General features: G+C 47.5%; 1 protein-coding gene and 1 long non-coding RNA gene across 2 annotated transcripts in view; both read left to right on the top strand.

Moving 5' to 3' along the window:
* Positions 1-22,641, top strand: part of bcl9l (bcl9 like) — a 72,062-nt gene that overhangs the window by 41,564 nt on the left and 7,857 nt on the right. The window contains 3 exon segments of the mRNA XM_052514235.1: positions 5,050-5,221; positions 8,512-8,599; positions 18,491-21,050. Coding sequence (XP_052370195.1) covers positions 5,050-5,221; positions 8,512-8,599; positions 18,491-21,050 — 2,820 coding nt within the window.
* LOC127927620 (uncharacterized) lies at positions 10,480-11,405 on the top strand. The gene is made up of 3 exons (XR_008128211.1): positions 10,480-10,949; positions 11,024-11,100; positions 11,318-11,405. It is a non-coding gene; the product is annotated as an uncharacterized LOC127927620 (long non-coding RNA).

The raw sequence follows: 22,641 nt of genomic DNA, 5'->3' as shown, positions 1-22,641 counted from the left end.
CGCCATCTTTACGCAATACGCCATCTTTACACAATACATCTTTACGCAATACGCCATCTTTACGCAATACGCCATCTTTACACAATACATCTTTACATAATACGCCATCTTTACGCAATACATATTTACGGAATACATAATTAATTACATGACAAGAGAAGGATATAAAGATACTCCAATGAAAACCCAGATGACTGTATTCAAATATAAATTCATTACAGGCTACACAGACCTATATATTGGAATTATATTTTAGTCAATTTTATTTTATTCCAAATTGAGTTTAGTTGAACTATTTGTACGCTACTGTCTGTAATTTTTACGTCAATATATTTAATGATGTGTAACGTGCTCAATGATGTGCCAAATTTAGATTTAAATGCATTATTTTAGGGTAAGCATTAGACTAAGCCATGCAGTGCATTATTTTAGGGTAAGCATTAGATTAAGCCATGCAGTGCATTATTTTAGGGTAAGCATTAGATTAAGCCATGCAGTGCATTATTTTAGGGTAAGCATTAGACTAAGCCATGCAGTGCATTATTTTAGGGTAAGCATTAGACTAAGCCATGCAGTGCATTATTTTAGGTAAGCATTAGATTAAGCCATGCAGTGCATTATTTTAGGGTAAGCATTAGACTAAGCCATGCAGTGCATTATTTTAGGTAAGCATTAGATTAAGCCATGCAGTGCATTATTTTAGGTAAGCATTAGACTAAGCCATGCAGTGCATTATTTTAGGGTAAGCATTAGACTAAGCCATGCAGTGCATTATTTTAGGGTAAGCATTAGACTAAGCCATGCAGTGCATTATTTTAGGGTAAGCATTAGACTAAGCCATGCAGTGCATTTAGAAAGCATTCAACCCCTTGACCTTTTCCCCAATAATGACAAAGCAAAAACAGGTTTTAAGAAATTTTAGGAAATGTATTAAAAAATAAAAACAGATTCCTTATTTACATAATAATAATAATAATAATAATAATAATAATAATAATAATAATAATAATAATAAACAGAAATATCACATTTACATAAGTATTCAGACTCTTTGCTATGAGACTCTAAATTGAGCTCAGGTGCATCCTGTTTCCATTGATCATCCTTGAGATGTTTCTACAACTTGATTGGACATGATTTGGAAAGGCACACACCTGTCTATATAAAAGGTACCACAGTTGACAGTGCATGTCAGCATGCAGTGTTAAAGTGCCCTTCATCGTTCTTAAATGGAAGAAGTTTGGAACGACCTAGACTCCTCCTAGAGCTGGCAGCCCGCCCAAACTGAGAAATCGGGAGGAGACGGGCCTAGGTCAGGGAGGTGACCAAGAACCTGCCTATCACGTCTGTAGCCATGAACTTTAACAGCTTCTACCCCCAAGACCTAAAACTCCTTAACATCTAGGCAAATGGCTACCCAGAATATTTTCACCTCAGCTCTCCACACCACTGCCCCTCTCTGTTGTCATCTATGCATAGTCACTTTAATAACTCTACCTACATGTACATACTACCTCAACTAACCGGTGCCCCTGCACATTGACTCTGTACCGGTACCCCCTGTATATAGCCTACACATTGACTCTGTACCGGTACCCCTGTATATAGCCTCCACATTAACTCTGTACCGGTACCCCCTGTATATAGCCTCCACATTGACTCTGTACCGGTACCCCTGTATATAGCCTCCACATTGACTCTGTACCGGTACCCCTGTATATAGCCTACACATTGACTCTGTACCGGTACCCCTGTATATAGCCTCCACATTAACTCTGTACCGGTACCCCTGTATATAGCCTCCACATTGACTCTGTACCGGTACCCCCTGTATATAGTCTCCACATTGACTCTGTACCGGTACCCCCTGTATATAGCCTCCACATTGACTCTGTACCGGTACCCCCTGTATATAGCCTCCACATTGACTCTGTACCGGTACCCCTGTATATAGCCTCCACATTGACTCTGTACCGGTACCCCCTGTATATAGCCTCCACATTAACTCTGTTCCGGTACTCCTGTATATAGTCTCCACATTGACTCTGTACCGGTACCCCTGTATATAGCCTCCACATTGACTCTGTACCGGTACCCCCTGTATATAGCCTCCACATTGACTCTGTACCGGTACCCCTGTATATAGCCTCCACATTGACTCTGTACCGGTACCCCCTGTATATAGCCTCCACATTGACTCTGTGCCGGTACCCCCTGTATATAGCCTCCACATTGACTCTGTACCGGTACCCCCTGTATATAGCCTCCACATTGACTCTGTACCGGTACCCCCTGTATATAGCCTCCACATTGACTCTGTACCGGTACCCCCTGTATATTGCCTCCACATTGACTCTGTGCCGGTACCCCCTGTATATCGCCTCCACATTGACTCTGTACCGGTATCTCCTGTATATAGCCCCCACATTGACTCTGTATCGGTACCCCTTTATATAGCCTCCACATTGACTCTGTGCCGGTACCCCCTGTATATAGCCCCCACATTGACTCTGTATCGGTACCCCCTTTATATAGCCTCCACATTGACTCTGTACCGGTACCCCTGTATATAGCCTCCCCATTGACTCTGTACCGGTACCCCCTGTATATAGCCTCCACATTGACTCTGTACCGGTACCCCCTGTATATAGCCTCCACATTGACTCTGTACTGGTACCCCTGTATATATTGTTATTTTAGTGCTGCTCTTTAATTACTTGTTACTTTTTAAAAAAATCCATATTTTTTAAAAACTGCATTGTTGGTTAGGGGCTCGTAAGTAAGTAAGCATTTCACTGTCTACACCTGTTGTATTCAGCATTTCACTGTCTACACCTGTTGTATTCAGCATTTCACTGTAAGGTCTACCTACACCTGTTGTATTCAGCATTTCACTGTAAGGTCTACTACACCTGTTGTATTCAGCATTTCACTGTGAGGTCTACTACACCTGTTGTATTCAGCATTTCACTGTAAGGTCTACCTACACCTGTTGTAATCAGCATTTCACTGTGAGGTCTACTACACCTGTTGTATTCAGCATTTCACTGTGAGGTCTACTACACCTGTTGTATTCAGCATTTCACTGTAAGGTCTACTACACCTGTTGTATTCAGCATTTCACTGTAAGGTCTACTACACCTGTTGTATTCAGCATTTCACTGTAAGGTCTACACCAACACATGACAACACAGCATGGTAGCATCGCAACATGACAACATCATGGTAGCAACACAAAACAGGGTACAACCATTATTGGGCACAGACAACATGATAGCAACACAACATGACAACTGTCCAGTGAGTGTTTGTTGCAGCTCGTTCCAGTCAGCGAACTGAAAAGACGAGCGACACAGGGGTGTGTGTGCTTTGGGGACCTTTAACAGAATGTGACTGGTGTTGTATGTGGAGGGTGAGGGCTGCAGTAGATATTTTTTTTAATTTGACCTTTATTTAACTAGACCATATTTTTTTACAGCTTTATTTATTTATTATATTCTAAACTGGCAAGTCAGTTTAGAACAGATTCTTATTTTCAATGACGGCCTGGTCAGGGGCAGAATGACAGATTTGTACCTTGCCAGCTCGGGGATTTGAACTTGCAACCTTTCGGTTACTAGTCCAGCGCTCTAACCACTGGGCTACCCTGCCGCCCCAGATAGGGGGGAGTTTACAGAGGAGTACAGAGTGCAGTGATGTGTCCTATAAGGAGCATTTGTGGCAAATCTGATGGCCGAATGGTAAAGAACATTTAGCAGCTCAAGAGCACCCTGACCTGCCAATCTATAAAGTACATCTCTGTAATCTAGCATGGGGAGGAGGGTCATCTGAATCAGGGTTAGTTTGGCAGCTGGGGTGAAACAGATTACGATAGAGGAAACTAAGTCTAGATTTTAAAAAAAACAAGTCTAGATTTAACTTTAGCCTGCAGCTTTGATATGTGCTGAGAGAAGGACAGTGTACCATCTAGCCATACTCCCAAGTACTTGTATGAGGTGACTACCTCAAGCTCTAAACCCTCAGGAGGTAGTAATCACACCTGTGGGGAGAGAGGGACATTCTTCTTACCAAACCACATGACCTTTGTTTTGGAGGTGTTCAGAACAGGGTTAAGGGCAGGGAAAGCTATTGACCAGGACTCACCCTATATAGTGCCCTACTATTGACCAGGGCCCACCCTATATAGTGCCCTACTATTGACCAGGGCCCACCCTATATAGTGCCCTACTATTGACCAGGGCCCACCCTATATAGTGCCCTACTATTGACCAGGGCCCACCCTATATAGTGCCCTACTATTGACCAGGGCCCACCCTATATAGTGCCCTACTATTGACCAGGGCCCACCCTATATAGTGCCCTACTATTGACCAGGGCCCACCCTATATAGTGCCCTACTATTGACCAGGGCCCACCCTATATAGTGCCCTACTATTGACCAGGGCCCACCCTATATAGTGCCCTACTATTGACTAGGGCCCACCCTATATAGCGCCCTACTATTGACCAGGGCCCACCCTATATAGTGCCCTACTATTGACCAGGGCCCACCCTATATAGTGCCCTACTATTGACCAGGGCCCACCCTATATAGTGCCCTACTATTGACCAGGGCCCACCCTATATAGTGCCCTACTATTGACCAGGGCCCACCCTATATAGTGCCCTACTATTGACCAGGGCCCACCCTATATAGTGCCCTACTATTGACCAGGGCCCACCCTATATAGTGCCCTACTATTGACCAGGGCCCACCCTATATAGCGCCCTACTATTGACCAGGGCCCACCCTATATAGTGCCCTACTATTGACCAGGGCCCACCCTATATAGTGCCCTACTATTGACCAGGGCCCACCCTATATAGTGCCCTACTATTGACCAGGACTCACCCTATATAGTGCCCTACTATTGACCAGGGCCCACCCTATATAGTGCCCTACTATTGACCAGGGCCCACCCTATGCCCTACTGTATATAGTGTCCTATGGGCCATTTGGGACACACTCTATAATCCTGCCTTTGCCTCTTCTCTCTGTAATGTCATCAGGGCCTCTCCAGGGTCTCTCCGGCCCATCCTCCAAAGCTGGGCCAGTGCCCCTCCCCTGACCCAGCTCTGACCCCTGGGATGGGGCGTGGTCTGGGACCAGGAGGTCAAGGTCAGAGATGCCTCGCCCCGCTCAGCAGGTGGTCTATGTCTTCACTACCAGCCTGGCCAACAGGTGAGACATGCACACACATTATGAACACACACATGTGCACACACACACACCTCACGTGGTGAGATAAAAGGCTCTTCACACAAAAAATGCTGAGCAGAAAAGTGCACTAATTTAACAAATCCATTTTTGTGGTCTGGTCATGTTTATTTTGTACTAAAATGACTATAACAACAGGTGGAGTAGTACCCCAAACCCAGGTGGAGTAGTACCCCCAAACCCAGATGGAGTAGTACGCCCAAACCCAGGTGGAGTAGTACCCCCAAACCCAGGTGGAGTAGTACGCCCAAACCCAGATGGAGTAGTACCCCAAACCCAGATGGAGTAGTACCCCCAAACCCAGATGGAGTAGTACCCCAAACCCAGGTGGAGTAGTACCCCAAACCCAGATGGAGTAGTACCCCCAAACCCAGGTGGAGTAGTACCCCAAACCCAGGTGGAGTAGTACCCCAAACCCAGGTGGAGTAGTACCCCCAAACCCAGGTGGAGTAGTACCCCTAACCCAGGTGGAGTAGTACCCCCAAACCCAGATGGAGTAGTACCCCCTAACCCAGGTGGAGTAGTACCCCTAACCCAGGTGGAGTAGTACCCCTAACCCAGATGGAGTAGTACCCCTAACCCAGGTGGAGTAGTACCCCAAACCCAGGTGGAGTAGTACCCCCAAACCCAGATGGAGTAGTACCCCCAAACCCAGATGGAGTAGTACCCCCAAACCCAGGTGGAGTAGTACCCCAAACCCAGATGGAGTAGTACCCCTAACCCAGGTGGAGTAGTACCCCTAACCCAGGTGGAGTAGTACCCCCAAACCCAGATGGAGTAGTACGCCCAAACCCAGATGGAGTAGTACCCCCAAACCCAGATGGAGTAGTACCCCAAACCCAGATGGAGTAGTACGCCCAAACCCAGATGGAGTAGTACCCCCCCAAACCCAGATGGAGTAGTACCCCAAACCCAGATGGAGTAGTACCCCAAACCCAGATGGAGTAGTACCCCCAAACCCAGATGGAGTAGTACCCCAAACCCAGATGGAGTAGTACCCCAAATCCAGATGGAGTAGTACCCCTAACCCAGGTGGAGTAGTACCCCAAACCCAGATGGAGTAGTACCCCAAACCCAGATGGAGTAGTACCCCAAACCCAGATGGAGTAGTACCCCAAACCCAGATGGAGTAGTACCCCAAACCCAGATGGAGTAGTACCCCCAAACCCAGATGGAGTAGTACCCCAAACCCAGATGGAGTAGTACCCCAAACCCAGGTGGAGTAGTACCCCCAAACCCAGATGGAGTAGTACCCCAAACCCAGGTGGAGTAGTACCCCTAACCCAGGTGGAGTAGTACCCCTAACCCAGGTGGAGTAGTACCCCAAACCCAGATGGAGTAGTACCCCAAACCCAGATGGAGTAGTACCCCCAAACCCAGATGGAGTAGTACCCCAAACCCAGGTGGAGTAGTACCCCAAACCCAGATGGAGTAGTACCCCAAACCCAGATGGAGTAGTACCCCCAAACCCAGATGGAGTAGTACCCCAAACCCAGGTGGAGTAGTACCCCAAACCCAGATGGAGTAGTACCCCAAACCCAGATGGAGTAGTACCCCCAAACCCAGATGGAGTAGTACCCCCAAACCCAGATGGAGTAGTACCCCCAAACCCAGGTGGAGTAGTACCCCTAACCCAGATGGAGTAGTACCCCAAACCCAGATGGAGTAGTACGCCCAAACCCAGGTGGAGTAGTACCCCCAAACCCAGATGGAGTAGTACCCCAAACCCAGGTGGAGTAGTACCCCTAACCCAGATGGAGTAGTACCCCTAACCCAGATGGAGTAGTACCCCTTAACCCAGGTGGAGTAGTACCCCTAACCCAGATGGAGTAGTACCCCTAACCCAGGTGGAGTAGTACCCCTAACCCAGATGGAGTAGTACCCCTAACCCAGGTGGAGTAGTACCCCAAACCCAGATGGAGTAGTACCCCAAACCCAGATGGAGTAGTACCCCAAACCCAGATGGAGTAGTACCCCCAAACCCAGGTGGAGTAGTACCCCCAAACCCAGATGGAGTAGTACCCCAAACCCAGATGGAGTAGTACCCCAAACCCAGATGGAGTAGTACCCCCTAACCCAGGTGGAGTAGTACCCCTAACCCAGGTGGAGTAGTACCCCAAACCCAGATGGAGTAGTACCCCCTAACCCAGGTGGAGTAGTACCCCTAACCCAGGTGGAGTAGTACCCCAAACCCAGGTGGAGTAGTACCCCAAACCCAGATGGAGTAGTACCCCCAAACCCAGGTGGAGTAGTACCCCCAAACCCAGGTGGAGTAGTACCCCAAACCCAGATGGAGTAGTACCCCCAAACCCAGATGGAGTAGTACCCCAAACCCAGGTTATTTTTTTTATTTATTTATTTTACCTTTTTATTTAACCAGGCAAGTCAGTTAAGAACAAATTCTTATTTTCAATGACGGCCTGGGAACAGTGGGTTAACTGGTCTAGGAACAGTGGGTTAACTGGTCTAGGAACAGTGGGTTAACTGCCTGTTCAGGGGCAGAACGACAGATTTGTACCTTGTCAGCTCAGGGGGTTTGAACTTGCAACCTTCCAGTTACTAGTCCAACGCTCTAACCACTAGGCTACGCTGCTGCCCCGGTAAAGTGGTAACCCAGGTAAAGCAGTACCCCTTAACCCACGTAAAGTAGTACCCCCTAACCCAGGTAAAGTGGTAACCCAGGTAAAGTAGTACCCCTAACCCAGGTAAAGTAGGGACTCCCTAACCTAGGTAAAGTGGTAACCCAGGTAAAGCAGTACCCCTTAACCCACGTGAAGTAGTACCCCTAACACAGGTAAAGTGGTAACCCAGGTAAAGTAGTACCCCTAACCCAGGTAAAGTGGTAACCCAAGTAAAGTAGTACCCCTAACCCAGGTAAAGTAGTACTCCCTAACCTAGGTAAAGTGGTAACCCAGGTAAAGCAGTACCCCTAACCCACGTGGAGTAGTACCCCTAACCCAGGTAAAGTGGTAACCCAGGTAAAGTAGTACCCCTAACCCAGGTAAAGCAGTACCCCTTCACCCAGGTAAAGTGGTAACCCAGGTAAAGTAGTTACCCAGGTCAAGTAGTTACCCAGTAGTTACCCAGCTAAAGTGGTAACCCAGGTAAAGCAGTACCCCTAACCCAGGTAAAGTAGTTACCCAGGTAAAGTAGGCCCTTTTGCATTAAGCTGTTATAGAGAGAAGCATCAACAGCACTGTGGGTCTAGGAGCTACTCTGAAGTATTAACCCTGTGTTATCTGTCTGTCTCTCAGTGCTGCTGAATCAGTGATGCACGGCCACTCAGACTCTATTCTCCTGTTCCACCAGCAGAACGTCCCACGGACCAAACAACTGGAGCAGGTCAGCTACCCACACTGAAAAGATACGCAGCTACCCACACTGAAAAGATACGCAGCTACCCACACTGAAAAGATACGCAGCTACCCACACTGAAAAGATACGCAGCTACCCACACTGAAAAGATACGCAGCTTCACACACTGAAAAGATACGCAGCTACCCACACTGAAAAGATACGCAGCTTCACACACTGAAAAGATACGCAGCTACCCACACTGAAAAGATACGCAGCTACCCACACTGAAAAGATACGCAGCTTCACACACTGAAAAGATACGCAGCTACCCACACTGAAAGATACGCAGCTACCCACACTGAAAAGATACGCAGCTACCCACACTGAAAAGATACGCAGCTACCCACACTGAAAAGATACGCAGCTTCACACACTGAAAAGATACGCAGCTACCCACACTGAAAAGATACGCAGCTTCACACACTGAAAAGATACGCAGCTTCACACACTGAAAAGATACGCAGCTACCCACACTGAAAAGATACGCAGCTTCACACACTGAAAAGATACGCAGCTTCACACACTGAAAAGATACGCAGCTACCCACACTGAAAAGATACGCAGCTACCCACACTGAAAAGATACGCAGCTTCACACACTGAAAAGATACGCAGCTACCCACACTGAAAAGATACGCAGCTACCCACACTGAAAAGATACGCAGCTACCCACACTGAAAAGATACGCAGCTTCACACACTGAAAAGATACGCAGCTTCACACACTGAAAAGATACGCAGCTTCACACACTGAAAAGATACGCAGCTTCACACACTGAAAAGATACGCAGCTTCACACACTGAAAAGATACTCACACTGAAAAGATACGCAGCTTCACACACTGAAAAGATACGCAGCTTCACACACTGAAAAGATACGCAGCTACCCACACTGAAAAGATACGCAGCTACCCACACTGAAAAGATACGCAGCTTCACACACTGAAAAGATACGCAGCTACCCACACTGAAAATATACGCAGCTTCACACACTGAAAAGATACGCAGCTACCCACACTGAAAAGATACGCAGCTACCCACACTGAAAAGATACGCAGCTACCCACACTGAAAAGATACGCAGCTTCACACACTGAAAAGATACGCAGCTTCACACACTGAAAAGATACGCAGCTACCCACACTGAAAAGATACGCAGCTACCCACACTGAAAAGATACGCAGCTTCACACACTGAAAAGATACTCACACTGAAAAGATACGCAGCTTCACACACTGAAAAGATACACAGCTTCACACACTGAAAAGATACGCAGCTTCACACACTGAAAAGATACTCACACTGAAAAGATACGCAGCTTCACACACTGAAAAGATACGCAGCTTCACACACTGAAAAGATACGCAGCTTCCCACACTGAAAAGACACGCAGCTACACACACACTGAAAAGATACGCAGCTACCCACACTGAAAAGACACGCAGCTACACACACACTGAAAAGATACGCAGCTACCCACACTGAAAAGATACGCAGCTTCACACACTGAAAAGATACGCAGCTTCACACACTGAAAAGATACGCAGCTACCCACACTGAAAAGATACGCAGCTTCACACACTGAAAAGATACGCAGCTTCACACACTGAAAAGATACCCACCAACACACACATCTGACTAGTGGGTACTGATAGTACAGGGTGATATCTGACTAGTGGGTACTGATAGTACAGGGTGATATCTGACTAGTGGGTACTGATAGTACAGGGTGATATCTGACTAGTGAGTACTGATGGTACAGGGTGATATCTGACTAGTGGGTACTGATGGTACAGGGTGATATCTGACTAGTGGGTACTGATAGTACAGGGTGATGGTACAGGGTGATATCTGACTAGTAGGTACTGATAGTACAGGGTGATATCTGACTAGTGGGTACTGATGGTACAGGGTGATATCTGACTAGTGGGTACTGATGGTACAGGGTGATATCTGACTAGTGGGTACTGATGGTACAGGGTGATATCTGACTAGTGGGTACTGATGGTACAGGGTGATATCTGACTAGTGGGTACTGATGGTACAGGGTGATATCTGACTAGTGGGTACTGATGGTACAGGGTGATATCTGACTAGTGGGTACTGATGGTACAGGGTGATATCTGACTAGTGGGTACTGATGGTACAGGGTGATATCTGACTAGTGGGTACTGATGGTACAGGGTGATATCTGACTAGTGGGTACTGATGGTACAGGGTGATATCTGACTAGTGGGTACTGATGGTACAGGGTGATATCTGACTAGTGGGTACTGATGGTACAGGGTGATATCTGACTAGTGGGTACTGATGGTACAGGGTGATATCTGACTAGTGGGTACTGATACTGATGGTACAGGGTGATATCTGACTAGTAGGTACTAATGGTACAGGGTGATATCTGACTAGTAGGTACTGATGGTACAGGGTGATATCTGACTAGTGGGTACTGATGGTACAGGGTGATATCTGACTAGTGGGTACTGATGGTACAGGGTGATATCTGACTAGTGGGTACTGATAGTACAGGGTGATATCTGACTAGTGGGTACTGATAGTACAGGGTGATATCTGACTAGTGGGTACTGATGATACAGGGTGATATCTGACTAGTGGGTACTGATAGTACAGGGTGATATCTGACTAGTGGGTACTGATGGTACAGGGTGATATCTGACTAGTAGGTACTGATAGTACAGGGTGAAGGTACAGGGTGATATCTGACTAGTGGGTACTGATGGTACAGGGTGATATCTGACTAGTGGGTACTGATGGTACAGGGTGATATCTGACTAGTAGGTACTGATGGTACAGGGTGATGGTACAGGGTGATATCTGACTAGTGGGTACTGATAGTACAGGGTGATGGTACAGGGTGATATCTGACTAGTAGGTACTGATAGTACAGGGTGATGGTACAGGGTGATATCTGACTAGTGGGTACTGATGGTACAGGGTGATATCTGACTAGTGGGCACTTATGGTACAGGGTGATATCTGACTAGTGGGTACTGATGGTACAGGGTGATATCTGACTAGTGGGTACTGATGGTACAGGGTGATATCTGACTAGTGGGTACTGATGGTACAGGGTGATATCTGACTAGTGGGTACTGATGGTACAGGGTGATATCTGACTAGTGGGTACTGATAGTACAGGGTGATATCTGACTAATGGGAAGTGAAAGTGTGACCCTCCAGGTGTTCGAGGAGGTGGGAAGTGAAAGTGTGACCCTCCAGGTGTTCGAGGAGGTGTGAAGCTGCATCTTTCTCTGTTCACATACTTGTCTTTGTTCCCATTTGTAGTAGAAACTACAGGCTGTGTTTTGCTTCAGATATGCAATGCTTTGCTTATAGTCTCCATGAGTATACAGGTCTCGGTAACACTACCGAACAGTATAACACTACCGAACAGTATAACACTACAGTATAACACTACCGAACAGTATAACACTACAGTATAACACTACAGTATAACAACAGTATAACACTACAGTATAACACTACCGAACAGTGTAACACTACAGTATAACACTACCGAACAGTATAACACTACAGTATAACACTACCGAACAGTATAACACTACAGTATAACACTACCGAACAGTATAACACTACAGTATAACACTACCGAACAGTATAACACTACCGAACAGTATAACACTACAGTATAACACTACCGAACAGTATAACACTACAGTATAACACTACAGTATAACACTACAGTATAACACTACAGTATAACACTACAGTATAACACTACAGTGTAACACTACAGTATAACACTACAGTATAACACTACAGTATAACACTACAGTATAACACTACAGTATAACACTACCGAACAGTATAACACTACAGTATAACACTACAGTATAACACTACCGAACAGTATAACACTACAGTATAACACTACAGTATTACACTACCGAACAGTATAACACTACAGTATAACACTACCGAACAGTGTAACACTACAGTATAACACTACAGTGTAACACTACAGTATAACACTACAGTATAACACTACAGAACAGTATAACACTACAGTGTAACACTACAGTATAACACTACAGTGTAACACTACCGAACAGTGTAACACTACAGTATAACACTACAGTATAACACTACAGAACAGTATAACACTACAGTATAACACTACAGTATAACACTACAGTGTAACACTACAGTATAACACTACCGAACAGTATAACACTACAGTATAACACTACAGTATAACACTACAGTATAACACTACAGTATAACTCTACAGTATAACACTACAGTGTAACACTATTTGTATAACACTACAGTGTAACACTAACAGTATAACACTACAGTATAACACTACAGTATAACACTACCGAACAGTATAACACTACCGAACAGTATAACACTACAGTATAACACTACAGTATAACACTACAGTATTACACTACCGAACAGTATAACACTACCGAACAGTATAACACTACAGTATAACACTACAGTATAACACTACAGTATTACACTACCGAACAGTATAACACTACCGAACAGTGTAACACTACAGTATAAACTACCGTATAACACTACAGTATAACACTACAGTATTACACTACCGAACAGTATAACACTACCGAACAGTATAACACTACAGTATAACACTACAGTATAACACTACAGTGTAACACTACACTACGAACAGTATAACACTACAGTATAACACTACAGTATAACACTACAGTATAACACTACAGTATAACACTACAGTATAACACTACAGTATTACACTACCGAACAGTATAACACTACCGAACAGTGTAACACTACAGTGTAACACTACAGTGTAACACTACAGTATAACACTACAGTATAACACTACAGTGTAACACTACAGTATAACACTACGAACAGTATAACACTACAGTATAACACTACAGTATAACACTACAGTATAACACTACCGAACAGTGTAACACTACAGTATAACACTACAGTATAACACTACGGTGTAACACTACAGTATAACACTACAGTATAACACTACCGAACAGTGTAACACTACAGTATAACACTACAGTATAACACTACAGTATAACACTACAGTATAACACTACCGAACAGTATAACACTACAGTATAACACTACAGTATAACACTACCGAACAGTATAACACTACAGTATAACACTACAGTATTACACTACCGAACAGTATAACACTACAGTATAACACTACAGTATAACACTACCGAACAGTATAACACTACAGTATAAAACTACAGTATAAAACTACAGTATAACACTACAGTATAACACTACAGAACAGTATAACACTACAATATAACACTACAGTATTACACTACAGTGTAACACTACAGTATAACACTACAGTATAACACTACAGTATAACACTACAGTATTACACTACCGAACAGTATAACACTACAGTATAACACTACAGTATAACACTACAGTGTAACACTACAGTGTAACACTACAGTATTACACTACAGTGTAACACTACAGTGTAACACTACCGAACAGTATAACACTACAGTATAACACTACAGTGTAACAATACAGTATAACACTACAGTATAACACTACAGTGTAACACTACCGAACAGTATAACACTACAGTATAACACTACAGTATTACACTACCGAACAGTATAACACTACAGTATAACACTACAGAACAGTATAACACTACAGTATAACACTACAGTATAACACTACAGTATAACACTACAGTGTAACACTACAGTGTAACACTACCGAACAGTATAACACTACAGTATAACACTACAGTATAACACTACCGAACAGTATAACACTACAGTATAACACTACAGTATAACACTACCGAACAGTATAACACTACAGTATAACACTACAGTGTAACACTACAGTATAACACTACAGTGTAACACTACCGAACAGTATAACACTACAGTATAACACTACAGTATTACACTACCGAACAGTATAACACTACAGTATAACACTACAGAACAGTATAACACTACAGTATAACACTACAGTATAACACTACAGTGTAACACTACAGTGTAAAACTACAGTGTAACACTACCGAACAGTATAACACTACAGTATAACACTACAGTATAACACTACCGAACAGTGTAACACTACAGTATAACACTACAGTATAACACTACAGTGTAACACTACAGTATAACACTACCGAACAGTATAACACTACAGTATAACACTACCGAACAGTATAACACTACAGTATAACACTACAGTATTACACTACCGAACAGTATAACACTACAGTATAACACTACAGTATAACACTACCGAACAGTATAACACTACCGAACAGTATAACACTACAGTATAAAACTACAGTATAACACTACAGTATAACACTACAGAACAGTATAACACTACAATATAACACTACAGTATTACACTACAGTGTAACACTACAGTATAACACTACAGTATAACACTACAGTATAACACTACAGTATTACACTACCGAACAGTATAACACTACAGTATAACACTACAGTATAACACTACAGTGTAACACTACAGTATTACACTACAGTGTAACACTACAGTGTAACACTACCGAACAGTATAACACTACAGTGTAACACTACAGTGTAACACTACAGTATAACACTACAGTATAACACTACAGTGTAACACTACCGAACAGTATAACACTACAGTATAACACTACAGTATTACACTACCGAACAGTATAACACTACAGTATAACACTACAGAACAGTATAACACTACAGTATAACACTACAGTATAACACTACAGTATAACACTACAGTGTAACACTACAGTGTAACACTACCGAACAGTATAACACTACAGTATAACACTACAGTATAACACTACCAAACAGTATAACACTACAGTATAACACTACAGTATAACACTACAGTATAACACTACAGTGTAACACTACCGAACAGTATAACACTACAGTATAACACTACAGTATAGCACTACAGTGTAACACTACAGTGTAACACTACCGAACAGTATAAAACTACAGTATAACACTACAGTATAACACTACAGTATAACACTACAGAACAGTATAACACTACAATATAACACTACAGTATTACACTACCGAACAGTATAACACTACAGTATAACACTACAGTGTAACACTACAGTGTAACACTACAGTATAACACTACAGTATAACACTACAGTATAACACTACAGTATAACACTACAGTGTAACACTACAGTGTAACACTATACCTAACAGTATAACACTACAGTGTAACACTACAGTGTAACACTACCGAACAGTGTAACACTACAGTATAACACTACAGTGTAACACTACAGTGTAACACTACAGTGTAACACTACCGAACAGTATAACACTACAGTGTAACACTACAGTATAACACTACAGTATAACACTACAGTATAACACTACCGAACAGTATAACACTACAGTATAACACTACAGTATAACACTACAGTATAACACTACAGTATAACACTACAGTATAACACTACAGTATAACACTACAGTATAACACTACAGTGTAACACTACAGTATAACACTACAGTATAACACTACAGTATAACACTACAGTATAACACTACAGTATAACACTACAGTATAACACTACAGTATAACACTACAGTGTAACACTACAGTGTAACACTACAGTATAACACTACAGTATAACACTACAGTATAACACTACAGTATAACACTACAGTATAACACTACCGAACAGTATAACACTACAGTATAACACTACAGTGTAACACTACAGTGTAACACTACAGTATAACACTACAGTATAACACTACAGTATAACACTACAGTGTAACACTACCGAACAGTATAACACTACAGTATAACACTACAGTATTACACTACCGAACAGTATAACACTACAGTATAACACTACAGTATTACACTACCGAACAGTATAACACTACAGTATAACACTACAGTATAACACTACAGTATAACACTACAGTGTAACACTACAGTGTAACACTACAGTGTAACACTACCGAACAGTATAACACTACAGTATAACACTACAGTATAACACTACAGTATAACACTACAGTGTAACACTACAGTATAACACTACAGTGTAACACTACAGTGTAACACTACAGTGTAACACTACCGAACAGTATAATGCTTTAATACTTCCCCTCCCCTGTCTTTCTCTCCCCTCCCCCTGCCTCCCTCCCCATGCCTCTCCCCTCCCCCCAGTATAACACTGTCTCTCCCCTCCTCCTGTCTTTCTCTCCCCCCACTGCCTCTCCCCTCCCCCATGCCTCTCCCCTCCCCTGTCTCTCCACTGTAACCTCTCCCTCCCCTGCCTCTCCACTGCCTCTCCCCCCCCTCCTCTCCACTGCCTCTCCCCTCCCCCCTGCCTCTCCACTGCCTCTCACCCACTACAGTCCCCTGCCTCTCCACTGCCTCTCCCCTCCCCCCTGCCTCTCCACTGCCTCTCCTCCCCTGTATAACCTCTCCACTCCTCTCCCCTCCCCCTGTCTCTCCCAGTATAACACCTGTCTCCTCTCCCCCACTGCCTCTCCCCTCCCCATGCCTCTCCCCTCCCCCTGTCTCTCCACTGCCTCTCCCCTCCCCCTGCCTCCCCCTCCCCTATAACACTCTCCACTGCCTCTCCCCTCCCCCTGTCTCTCCACTGCCTCTCCTCCCCCATGCCTCTACCCTCCCCCCTGTCTCTCCTCCTCCTATCTTTCTCTCCCCTCCTATCTTTCTCCCTCCCCTGTCTTATCTCCCCCCTGTCTTTCTCTCCCCTCCCCCTGTCTCTCCCTCCTCCTATCTTGTAACCTCCCTCCCCTGTCTCTCCCCTCCCCATGCCTCTCCCCTCCCCTGTATAACTCTCCACTACAGTATAACCTCCCCAGTGTCCCCCCCCACTGCCTCCCACCTCCCCCATGCCTCTATAACCCCTGTCTCTCCACTGCCCCCCTGTATAACCTCCCCAGTGTAACACTCCCCCCTGTCTATAACACTCCACCTATAACCTATCTTTCTCTCCCACCACTGCCTCCCCCATGCCTCTCCCCCCTCTCTCCCCCCTCCTATCTTTCTCTCCCTCCCCTGTCCTCCCCCCCACCCCTCCCCCTTTTCTCTCCCTCCCCCTGTCTCTCCCCTCCTCCCCTATCTTTCTCTCCCCCCCCTGTCTTTCTCTCCCCCACTGCCTCCCCCCCCCCTGCCTCTCCCTCCCCCCTGTCTCTCCCCTCCTCCTATCTTTCTCTCCCTCCCCTGTCTTTCTCTCCCCCCCCTGTCTTTCTCTCCCCCCCTCCCCCATGCCTCTTTCCCCTCCCCCTGTCTCTCCCCTCCTCCTATCTTTCTCTCCCTGTCTTTCCCCCCCACTGCCTCTCCCCTCCCCCCCTGCCTCCCCCTCTCCCTCCCCTGTCTTTCTCTCCCCCACTGCCTCTCCCCTCCCCTGCTCTCCCCTCCCCTGTCTTTCTCTCCCCTCCCCTGCTCTCCCCTCCTCCCCTATCTTTCTCTCCCCTCCCCCTGTCTTTCTCCCCCCCTCCTCCCCCTCCCCATGCCTCTCCCCTCCCCCTGCCTCTCCCTCCTCCCCTTTCTCTCCCCTCCCCTGTCTTTCTCTCCCCCCCTGCCTCTCCCTCCCCCATCCTCTCCCCTCCCCCTGTCTCTCCCCTCCTCCTATCTTTCTCTTTTCTCCCCGCCCCTGTCTTTCTCTCCCCCCAATGCCTCTCCCTCCCCCTGTCTCTCCTCTCCCCCTGTCTCTCTCCCCCTGTCTCTCCCTCCCCCTGTCTCTCCCCCCCCCCCTGTCTTTCTCTCCCCTGTCTTTCTCTCCCCTCCCCCCCTGCCTCTCCCCTCCCCCCTGTCTCTCCTCTCCCACAGTGTGCCCCATCAGGGAAACATCCCAGTCTGTCAGGGCAGCTGAGCTCCAGCAGCACCCCTCCCATGGGCACCCCCAAGTCCCAGAGCGGCACCCCCAGACCGGCCTCTGTGGTAGGGAGCCACCTTCAGGCTGCGGGAAGCAGGACACCCTCTTCCACGGGACACCCCGACTCTGAGCCCCCCCAGAGCAGACCGGGGGGTCTTGGAGCCTCCAATAACATTAGCAGTACTCCCTCCCACCAGCCAGGGAACGCTGTTGCACCTATACCTTCTGGCCCAGGCCCTGGGGGTGGAGGTCGTCCAGGGGAGGGGAAAGGGGTGCTGCCTCACCCCAGCGCGGGGGTGTCTCCGTCGGGTAGCCCCTCGGTGCTCTCAGCCCACCTGCAGGTCGACGTGGGGGCGAGGGGCGGGGGGGGTCCGGGGGGTAATGGAGGAGACGGGGGTCTGTCTAAAGAACAGCTGGAACACAGAGAGAGGTCTCTACAGACCCTCAGGGACATCGAGAGGCTTTTGCTCCGCTCCGGGACAGCAGGGGGCGCCGGAGAGCCACCAGGCCCCAACAACAACCCCAACAATGTAAACAACATTAACACAGAAGGTAGTGGCGGCGGTCCGCAGGAGGACGCGGAGAATAGCGGTAATAATAACAACGATGCTAACAACATGTTGCTTCCCCCTATGGGTAAGATGAAGAAGTACGAGGAGCCTCTCAGGTCCATCATCTCCCAGGCGCAGCATCTGGGGGGGGCAGGGGGGATGGACGGCTCTCCCATGGGGGGTCCCCACCACCCCGACCGCCACCTCCACTCCCCTGGCGGCCTGGACATGGGGACCCTCTTGGGTCCTGACGGATTGACCCCAGAGCAGGTGGCCTGGAGGCAGCTGCAGGAGGATTATTACCAGGAGAAGAGAAGGCAGGAGGAGCTTCAGCCTAACCCTCACACACACCCACAGCACTTCAGATTGATGCAGGAGATGGGTGCCCCGGTTATGATGAGGGGTCCCCCTCCGCCATACCACAGCAAGTCTGGGGAGCAGCAGTGGGGGCCCGGGGGGCCCATGATGGGTCCGGGAGGGATAGGACCGGGAGGGATGGGGCCCGGTAACCCTCGGATGATAGACATGCACCAGGAGGGGCCCCGGGGGCCACGGTTCCTGGGCCAGATGCAGAGGGTTCCCCCTGGAGGGGGGGGGTTTCCAAGCAGTCCTGGAGGGGTGTTATCCATCGAGGGTCTCAGCCCCCAGCGGGCAGCCAGGCCAGGCATGTGGATAGAGGACCTGCCCCCCAACATGATGGGTGGTGGCAGGGGGCCATTCTACCATGGGGGGCCAGGTGGGGGACCCCCCCAACACATGCAGGGTGACCCTGAGCGCATGCTGACCCGGGAAGATATGTTCCGCATCATGGAGAAGAGGCAGCTACAGGGGCTCCACCACCTGGAGCTGGAGAGGATGGTCCAACAACAGGGTATGGGGGGCCACAGGATGATGGAGGGGCCAGGTGGGTTCCCCAACCAGGGGATGGGCAGAGGGCCAGGGTCAAGGGGGGACCCCATGGACTTCCTAGGATCCAGAGAGATGATGGGGTCCCCGGGCGGTGGTGTAGGAGGAGGGGGACCCCAGATGAGAGATCTGGTAGACTCCTCTCTCGGCCCAGGGGGGATGAACATGAACGTTAACATGATGAAGCAGCAGCAGCAGATGATGTTGCAGAAGCTGAGAGGAGGAGGAAGAGGAGGAGGAAGAGGAGGGCCACTAGAGGGTCCTTTAAGGGACTTGCTGAGCCAAGAGGACATCGCTCGGATCCGGGCCGCCCAGAATGATGCAGGACATGGAGAGAGTAAAGTGATGCTCCAGGGACCAGACGGCCCGCTCCACTTCCCCAACCAGGGGCCCTTCCCTGGGGGACCGGGAGGAGGCGATGGGGGTTACCTCCAGGGACCAGACGGCCCGCTCCACTTCCCCAACCAGGGGCCCTTCCCTGGGGGACCAGGAGGAGGCGATGGGGGTTACCTCCAGGGACCTGGGGCTAACATGTTCGGATTGCCTGACCAGCATGGTGGGGGGCCTCACATGGGGGGTACGTCTCGCCTCAGCCACATGCCCATGGGTGGTGGTGGTGGGGGACCCCGGGGCGCAGACCTCGGCCCCCACCACCCTTCGGACCTGTCCATCAACGTGAACCCCGGGATGGTCTCCCCGGCGATGCCCCCTCACCAGCTCAAGTCTCCATCCCTTAACCAGGAGCCATCGCCTCTCATGAACTCCCCCGCCGCGGGACTTAAGTCCCCCTCTCAGCTATCCTCCGCTGGGGGTCCTCAGAGCCAGCAACACCCCCTACCCCCTGCCTCTGGGGCCGGGACCCCCTCCTCTTCCTCCATGAAGTCTCCCCAGGTGATGGGCCCCTCCCTGGGTATGCGCTCCCCCTCAGACTCCCCCGGACGTCTGAAGTCTCCAGCCATAGTGTCGTCATCCTCTCCGAAGACCGCTCTACCCAGCCCTGGGGGACTTGGCAGTGGGAAGGGGCTGGGGAATGGAGGCAGCAGCTCCATAGAGACTGGTAAGAACTAGACGCAGGCTATGTCCCAGATGGCACCCTGATAAGAACTATCACTAAATTGTACTATAGCCTGTCTTGAATCACTCCTTCAGATCAATTTTTTTTATTTAACTAGTCAGTTAGGAACAAATTCTGGCGCTTAACTGCCTTGTTCAGGGGGCAAAATGGCAGATTTTTACCTTGTCAGCTCGGGGATTCGATCGAGCAACCTTTCGGTTACTGGCCCAACGCTCTAACCACTGGTTACTAGTCCAATGCTCTAACCACTAGGCTACCTGCTGGTTACTAGTCCAATGCTCTAACCACTAGGCTACCTGCTGGTTACTGGCCCAATGCTCTAACCACTAGGCTACCTGCTGGTTACTGGTCCAATGCTCTAACCACTAGGCTACCTGCTGGTTACTAGTCCAACGCTCTAACCACTGGCTACCTGCTGGTTACTGGCCCAACGCTCTAACCACTAGGCTACCTGCTGGTTACTAGTCCAATGCTTTAACCACTAGGCTACCTGCTGGTTACTAGTCCAACGCTCTGACCACTAGGCTACCTGCTGATTACTAGTCCAACGCTCTAACCACTAGGCTACCTGCTGGTTACTAGTCCAATGCTCTAACCACTAGGCTACCTGCTGGTTACTGGTCCAATGCTCTAACCACTAGGCTACCTGCTGGTTACTGGCCCAACGCTCTAACCACTAGGCTACCTGCTGGTTACTGGTCCAACGCTCTAACCACTAGGCTACCTACTGGTTACTGGTCCAATGCTCTAACCACTAGGCTACCTGCTGGTTACTGGTCCAATGCTCTAACCACTAGGCTACCTGCTGATTACTGGTCCAACGCTCTAACCACTAGGCTACCTGCTGGTTACTAGCCCAATGCTCTAACCACTAGGCTACCTGCTGATTACTAGTCCAACGCTCCAACCACTAGGCTACCTGCTGGTTACTAGTCCAACACTCTAACCACTAGGCTACCTGCTGGTTACTAGGCTACCTGCTCTACATCTCATTTCAAAATCACGGCCATTAATATGGGAGTTGGTCCCCTTTGCTGCTTTGCAGCTCTAACTCTTCGGGCTAAGGCTGCCACTAGATGCTAGAACATTGATGCTATAACAACCTCCACCTGCTGGGAAGGCTTTCCACTAGATGCTAGAACATTGATGCTACCCTCCACTCTTCGGGAAGGCTTTCCACTAGATGTTGGAACATTGCTGCTAAACCACTCTACTGGGAAGGCTTTCTGCTGATGTTGGAACATTGCTGCTATAACAGCCTCCACCTTCTGGGCTTTCCACTAGATGTTGGAACATTGATGCTAACACCTCTAACCACTGGGAAGGCTTTCCACTGCTGTTGGAACATTGCTGCTATAACCTCCACTCTACTGGACATCTAAGATGTTCAAAATAACAACCTCCATTAATACTGGGAAGTTGGTCCCTAGATGTTGCATTGCTATAACAACCTCCACTCTTCTGGGAAGGCTTTCCACTAGATGCTAGAACATTGATGCTATAACAACCTCCACTCTACTGGGAAGGCTTTCCACTAGATGCTAGAACATTGATGCTATAACAGCCTCCACTC

This window comes from Oncorhynchus keta, unplaced genomic scaffold (genome assembly GCF_023373465.1).
Source record: "Oncorhynchus keta strain PuntledgeMale-10-30-2019 unplaced genomic scaffold, Oket_V2 Un_scaffold_1579_pilon_pilon, whole genome shotgun sequence".
NCBI classification, from domain to species: Eukaryota; Metazoa; Chordata; class Actinopteri; order Salmoniformes; family Salmonidae; genus Oncorhynchus; species Oncorhynchus keta.
This window is presented reverse-complemented; position numbering and strand designations above follow the sequence as displayed.